General features: G+C 35.3%; 1 protein-coding gene across 1 annotated transcript; it reads right to left on the reverse strand.

Annotated features, from left to right (window-relative positions):
* Positions 1 to 505: 505 nt before the first annotated feature.
* On the reverse strand, positions 506 to 8,036 carry LOC141484606 (uncharacterized). Its single transcript, XM_074179601.1, has 2 exons — positions 2,087 to 8,036; positions 506 to 1,625 (listed from the first exon to the last, which is right to left on the reverse strand). Exon 1 carries the CDS (start codon positions 8,034 to 8,036, stop codon positions 6,687 to 6,689), a length of 1,350 nt encoding a protein of 449 aa, XP_074035702.1. The 3' UTR covers positions 506 to 1,625; positions 2,087 to 6,686.
* Between the last annotated feature and the right edge of the window lie 205 nt (positions 8,037 to 8,241).

Raw genomic sequence — 8,241 nt, forward strand, 5'->3', positions numbered from 1 at the left:
ATGTTTATTCTCATTTTTAGGGGTGATTAATTTTTGGGAAAGAAAGTTTTTGGCTTTCTACTACTCCATCTTGGAAGATTCCCTCAACCTTCTTTTTTTGTATCAAGATGGGGTAGTAGAAAGCCAAAAACTTTCTTTCCCAAAAATGTTTATTCTCATTTTTCAAAATAACTTTTCTGGCAGAACCTGCATATGGATAACAATTTAAGTGAATTCCTTCAGAAATAAGAAACTTCCATACGCCGCTTTTTCAGTTTTACTGGATCCCCAGGATTTTGGAGAATATTTCAAGGAAAGCCAATAGCATATAGTGATCTGAAATGTTTAAATGAAAATAACTTTTGAAGCGTTATTTCTCAATTCAAACTGTTCAATGGAAGTTTTATATATGAGTACACATAATGATTTGTTTCAGTATTTTTCCTTATTACCTCGGGTGCATTTAGATAGTTTCTGTGAAAAATCCACATCTTTTTTTTGTTATTCTATCATTAAAACTATGAAACTATGAAAACAATATTTTATTCAACAATTGAAATACTTTTTTCTAACACAATGTTAGTAAAAAATAGACTTAAGTTATATACGAAAAACAATAAATATTTAGTAGATTACAGATTCCAAAATGAATACTTTTAATAAATTAAATGAATTATTGAAACACCGGAAGAATAAATAAATAAATAAGTTAATTCCCAAATAAATAATGTTGACTAGTTATTTAAACTATTTTTCGTAGTCCATATAAATAAAGGTAATATTTTCGCAGTAAATAAACTTTAAAATGTATGCCGCGTATGATGATATTGCCACGTATATAGAGGAAAGGAATACAGTCGCTATGGAGTTTACATTTACGTTGCTACTTGGAAAACTCTTCCTGCTCAGCAGCTTCCAAACCTTACTCACATCTCTGCAGATACCTCCCCAACAAATCTGAAATATCCTTCGAGAGCTTCTCCTTGTGAGTCAGGTCGAATAACTCTTGAAACATTTCCAATCTTTGATATTCATCGACCCCAACGGTCAGAGCGAATCTGACGGCATCCATCCTGAGCTGCTGTAGTCCTGTCTCCAGAGACCACTGATAGAGGTCGCTCACATTGTCAGGCTTCATTACGTTACAACTGATCCACCCACAGAGGCAGTTGTACAGATTCTTCAACAGAAAACGATCTGACAGTTGGAGAACGTCTAAAAGGTCCTGGAGTCCGTGCTCTTCGAATGTTGGGCGCTCAAGCAAGTTCAGGGCCCGTTTAAATGTTTCAGGGTCAACGTCGGGAAGCTTTACTTCATCCTTGACGCTTTCCTTGAAGCGTCCACTGAACATGGCGAGAAAATAATCCGAGTGTTTTATTAGGAGGTCATGACTGGCATAAATCAATGAGCCGTCGTCCAGCCTGAAGGTGGCCACTCCAGGTTGTCTTGTCTCTTGTGTGGTTGCTGACAACTGGTCAGTCAGCATATCCACCTTTTCTACCTTGAGTTTTGGAATACGAATTCTCTCCCTGGCTAGGAAGGAAATAGAAGAGATAGCTGCCTTCCTATATTCATCATCTTGTTGAACCAGTTCCTGAATGATGATTCCTCCACATGTGACCATCAAATGAAGAAGGTCTTCCTCTCTGGAAAATTAAAATACGAGTTATTTTGTTTAGTTGAACCGCAGAAAAAATTAAAGTTCTATCAGTATAGACATCAAGTTGCCAACAATTTGGGATATACGGGAAAACACGAAATACTAATTTATTATACATAGTTTTTGACATACGTGTACAAGCTTCCTGTCTGTGTATCACGTCACGTTTACATGGAGCGTGATATTTTTCAAGTAAAATATTACCTCTTCAACTTCTTCGTAATTACACCACCCCCCATAAAATATTCAAAAACAAGAATGGATGTGATAACTCCTTTGAAAGAATGTTCATTCATCTATTGATTTTGTGCGTATTTGAACGTACAAAATGAAGTTATTAATTACACAGGCCAAGGATGAAAAAACTTTTTTACTTGAAACACCTTATTATTCAATTTTTTAGGCTGCTAAATTCTATTATTGCACTTATTAAGCCGTATCACCTACCTTTTTTTCACATTCGCACATCAGTATTAATTTTTTTGATTTATTACGGAATTTAACAGCTTTTATAAACTTTAATTAAATTGTAAAATAATTTGTGCTGGATGTAGAAGAGATGGCAGCACTGCTGAAACACATTTACTGTCCAGAAAAAGAGGAATTATATTGTTTTGTTCACAGCTGAGCTTATCTAACCTTACTTTCTGGTTTCCAGTCAGGGTTGCCAATCTGCCAGTAATTCCTGGATTTGTAAGTAATTTTACCCTTCTGCAGTGTTTTGTGAGTAATAGCGAATTTCCAGCCCTTTGTAAGGAATCCGGCTCACCAATAGATGACATGATTGTGAACAAGAAATGGTCACACCCAGATCACATTTTTATCTTTGTTGGCCATGCAATGAATGAAGAGGGAAATACGTCATTGATATTAACTCTTGAACCAATTTAGTATTCTGTGTTTTCTGTTTTATGCCATGCTGGGCAATGCTCTGTCATCTGCCACGTCTCATTGACAGCAGTACTTTGATAACTGTCAAATTAAAGTCGAACCTAATTAACCTAAATCTTTGTCAAAAATTATTTCATCTAACATCAACATCGTAACATCTTCATCTTTACTTTTTGCATCCATTGTTGTGTATTTGAGATTTGAGCCTCACAAGACATTTTTTTAATTAATAACTTAAAAAAATTTCTTTTGAAGAAAAATGTGAATAAAAAAATGGATAAATGGTTGAAGTTGAATAGCAAAGCTGGAACATCTAGAGAGGTATGTATAAATTTTTTCTCTGATTCATATGACGATTGTCTAATGACACAAGTCTTTTAGGAGTCTGCCGATGTCGAACACATTGAATCAAACATTACCAGCAATTATGTTATGAGACTAACGAAAAAATTATTTCAAGGGAAAGAAAAATCTAGAGATATTATAGATTCCGTCAAGAATTGTTAGAACTGGAATGTTTCAAAAATTGGCTAAAAAAATCTGATAAACCCAAAGATAATAATATTGAGTATGCTTTCTGTAAATTGTGTAATATGGACATATTTCCCAATAAAAATGATATTTATCGTCACAGTAAACGTGAGCAACACATTTGGCGCTCCAGGCAAGTTTCAAAATGTACTGACATTAGTGACATTGCCGAAATGGCACAAACGCCTAAATTTGATGCCGTCAAATATGCAGAAATAAAACTTGCAGGTTTTGTGGCCTATTGTAATTTACCATTTATAGTAATGGATACATTGACCACTGTATGTTCAAATATTTTCAAAGATTCATCTGTTGCAAAGGCTCTAACATGTAAGAGAACGAAAGCCACAACTATAATAAGAGAAAATTTAGGAAAATATTTCCGAGAGGAATTATTTGCAGTTTTAAGAAAGCCTGGAATGTTTTTTTCTCTCATTATGGACGAAACAACGGATATAGGCACAATCAAACAACGTGCCTTTTCAGTAATATTTTTTTCTGAAATTGACGATAGATGTTAAAATACAATCCAGAGATTTCGATCATTAATTGTAGTTGTACGTCAAGACGGGTGTGTAGACACCCCGGTTGATGTTGACAGCTGGCGATTCCATGTTGTCTAGTTAGTTATCATTTGATTTTACATTAAGCTAAAATAAAGTATTCCACGAACTAAAATGCCGTGTTTCACTGCATAACTCTTCAGGTTATGGGCCCAGATTACTTAGATTACCCAGAAGTGAACTAACGGTGGAATCTTAGTTCGGAAGACAGGGAGACAAAATCACGTATTTTTGAGGTTAAAAATGAGTACCCGCCAAGAAAATTTCACTGTGGAAAAGTATGGAATTGGTCAATTTGATGGCAAGGACTTTGACCATTGGAAATTTCGCATGGAAACAATTCTTGACCAAAAGGGGGTACTTTCTACCATCAAGACGGAAGAAGAGTCTCCGGATGAGCAACAGGTCAAACAAGACAGGAAGAGCAAGGCAATTATTGTGCAATGTATTGCTAACTCACATCTCGAGTATATTAAAGATAAAAAGACAGCATACCAAATGTGGAAAGCTCTTGAAAAGGTTTTTCAAAGGAAAGGCATAGCTAGCCAACTCTACTTAAGAAGAAAACTCCTCACTATGAAGTTAGAAAGAGGTGAAACTCTGGAAAAACACTTTGTAAGGTTTGAAGAGACAGTACGGGAACTAAAGTCTGTTGGAGCGAGTCTTGAAGAGATAGATATAGTGTGTCACTTGTTGTTGACACTACCTACTTCGTACGACACTATTGTTACAGCTCTGGAAACATTAGAGCAAGAAAAACTAACACTGGAGTTTGTGAAGGGCAAGTTGCTAGATCATGAAATGAAAAGGAAGGGTAGTGCACAAGCAGAGACAGGGTCACACACAAATACAGTGGCGTACAGCGGTTTTAACAAAAATAAAAGGGAATCCAGAAATGCTGGAAGCTCGGCTGGATCCTCCAGAGAAGTTAGGAAGTTTCCTTGTTATCAGTGTGGTAAAGTCGGACATTTTAGAAAAGACTGTTGGTTAAATAAGAACGAAAGAAGACAAGCAAACGAAGCTAGCGCTGAAAAAGAAGGAAGTATTGCTTTTGTCGCAACAGTTGGAAGTGCTATGAACTGCAATGTGTCAAACACCATGAACAGTAATGTTGTAAGATTTGTCGTGGATTCTGGGGCAACAGACCATATGGTAAACGATGATAGCTACTTTTCTGAGGTTAGGAATTTGGAAGGTGAAATTCAAATCGCAGTAGCTAAAGAAAATGAGAGTCTACAAGCAAGTAAGGTAGGACTAATCAAGGTAAAACTACAGGAAATGAAGACAGGGGAGATTAAAAGTATTCTTTTTATTAAAAATCTAAGACAGAACCTGTTATCTGTGCAAAAGCTGCAAAAGGCTAATTTAAGAGTTGTCTTTGAAAATCAGATAAGTTGATTGTTGAAGGTAAAAAGGAAAATAACTTGTACATTGTAGAATTTGAAGTTGTTCATGACAAGTCTGCTAATGTTTGTGAAGTTAATAAGAATTCTAAACTATGGCATACTAGACTAGGGCATATAGGAAAACAAAATTTTGAAAAGCTTGTTAAAAGTAATATGGTTGATGGAATTAATGTTAATTTAAATGATAAAGAACTGGAAACTTGCTCTATCTGTAGTCAATCTAAAATTACTCGTAAACCGTTTCAAACTTCATATAAGAAAGTAACAAGGCGTCCATTGGAAATTGTGCACAGCGACATCTGTGGTCCGGTGACACCAGTAACACATGACAATAAAAGGTATTTTGTTACTTTTTTAGATGGGTTTACTCATTTTAGCATCGTTTATCTTATCGAACATAAAAGTGACATTATAGAATGTTTTAAAGAGTATGAAGCTATGGTCACAAATATTACAGGGTATAAAATCGGGTCGATACAATGCGATAACGGCTCGGAATATTGCTCAAATCGGTTTGTTGGTTTTTGTAGGACCAGGGGTATTCGGATCAGATACTCTGTCCCCTATAACCCGGAAATGAACGGAAGTGCTGAGCGTTTGAATAGGACACTCTTGGAAAAAGGTAGGTCTCTGTTGCTGCAATCAAAGTTGCCTAAGTTCATGTGGGGGGAATCAATACTTTGTTCAGTATATTTACTCAATCGTACACCTACTGTTTCCTTAAAAGAAGTCACTCCTGCTGAAATGTTTTATAAAAAGAAACCCAATTTAAAACATTTGAAAGTTTTTGGCAGTTTAGCTCATTGTCACATTCCCAAAGAAAAACAAAAATTTAAATTTGATCCGAAAGGAGAAATAAAGATAATGATAGGTTATTCGAATAATGGCTATAGGGTTTGGGATCCAATAAAACTAAATATTTGTACCGTAAGAAACGTTTCATTTGATGAAACCAAAAATATAACTATAGTCTATTTCAAAAGAGTGTAGAGTAATAAAATCTCATTAAGTATTCAAAAGCGCTACAGGGTGATCCGTCAATAAATTCTGTCACTTCCCTAGTCCGCATTGCAAAATTATGTCGTTTCATAAAGAGCAGGTAGGTATCACCCTGTTTTAAGGGATTTGTCCATTGTTATCGACGGATAAATACTGAGCCAGAGGCGCGCTAGTGGGATAATTGCCAAAAGAATATACATTCATAAAAATTATATTAAAGGAAATAAAAATTTAATACAGCAGAACAGTGTTATTAAAAAAATATAAAATGTAACAATAAAATATATACGAACCGAAATCGGGAAATACTCACAAACACACACGAACGAACTTTACGTATTGAAACACTTGTGGGGACTTTAAATCAATTTATTCACAAAAACGACAAGAACTTTACTGGATACGTTATTACAATTTGACACTTGAACAATACTAAAACTGTGAACTTCCCTTAACGTTTAACAACACTCTATTTATACCCTAATTGAATGTTCTAGAGATTACTAGGTACAATTTTCGAGAACCTTCCGAGAAAATAATTATTCAGACTACCCTTAATTCTAAACCCTAACCTAAGCAAAAGTGTCACTGTCACTGATACACTGGTCTCTGTCCAGATTGCTTATCCCGCTACAGTATATTTACAATTCAATTAAATTATTCTACATCAGTATAGTCTTCATCCGAAGAACTGTCATCATCCCCTGGTGTTATAATTATAGGGTCAACCACCTGATCGACCAAGTTGTCCAGTTCCCACATTTTATCTTCCTCTTTTAAAACATGCTGGATTGCTTTTTGCCAGTTTTCTGATGTGATTTCCATAATGGCTTGATCAAACAATACCTTGACATCTTTCATTTTAAATGTGGTATTGTGCCTTGCAACATATCCTTTAACTTGTGCCCATATAAGTTCTATAGGATTTAATTCGCAATGATATGGCGGTAGGCGCAGCACAGTTACTTTATACTTTTCTGCTACATCTTCTACGGCATATTTCATGAAGCGAGATTTATGTTGTTTTACTATGGCTAGTAGTTCCTTCTTTACTGAATTCGTCTCAAACTGAATACCTTTATTTGACAGCCAGTTAATAATTTCTTGCTTTCTCCAAGCTGAAGTTGGTACTTTCTCTAAGCGCCTTGAATGGTAGCTTGCATTATCCATAACCACGACCGAATCAGCTGAAAGAAATTTTAACATTTCCCCGAAGTAGTCTTCGAAGACATCCGAATTCATGTCCTCATGATAATCTCCCGTCCGGCACGACTCAAAGCTTAACAAACCTTCTTTTAAAAATCCGTCTTCGCTTCCAATGTGAGCAATTATAAGCCTCTTCCCTTTTCCCGAAGGCACTTTAATACCCGTCGAAAGGCCTTCTATGAAAGCTTGGCGAGAACTTGTTATATTTTTATCTTGCCACATTTTTTTGACTATATAACCTTCGTTTATCCACGTCTCATCAAGATAAAAAATTTTCTTTTGCTCTCTGCGGTACTGCTTTATAGTTGTCAAATATTTTCGTCTCCAGCAAACAATTTCATCACTTTCCAGTAATAGTGCCTTTCGATTGTGCTTTTCCCAGGCAAAATTCATACTTTTTAAAGTTTTCCATAAAAGTTTTCTGGATATCAAAGGAATATCGTTATCTTGGCTTATCTCGATAAATATTTTTTCAAGAGTGGGTATTTCCTTTTTAAAATAAAACGAATGAACTTTTCTTCGAATGTCACATTTGGTGTCTTCATCTAAGATTTTTATTGGTCTTCCTGATTTTCTCTTGCATGGACTTACCTGGCCTGATATCTTTCTTTCTCGCAATAATTTAAAAATCGTGGACTGTCCAATTCCAGTCATTCGGGCACATCGCTCAACACTTTCTTGCACAGACAAACTAGGGTGATCGTGTTTTATGCAATCATATACATTTAAAATTATAACTTTTTCGCAAACAGATAGCGGAGAATTTTTTACACTTCTTTTCTTTGGAGTAAATGTCCCCATTTTATAACTTTTTCACTATTTCTATATCACAATATCACTGTACGTTTAATTGGTGTAGTAACAATTACTATTATAACTCGAATGTTTAAGACACCATTACAATATATTTAAACCCTTTTTCTTAATTACCTGGGTTTAATAGGTATTGCATGATTGGTGGGCAGGGTCAAAAAGGGATTATTATAATGACATGGCACCTCGGAAC

The sequence above is a fragment of the Leptinotarsa decemlineata genome, unplaced genomic scaffold (assembly GCF_025532065.1).
Source record: "Leptinotarsa decemlineata unplaced genomic scaffold, Ldec_3_MD MMD2_P_RNA_scaffold_14, whole genome shotgun sequence".
NCBI lineage: Eukaryota > Metazoa > Arthropoda > Insecta > Coleoptera > Chrysomelidae > Leptinotarsa > Leptinotarsa decemlineata.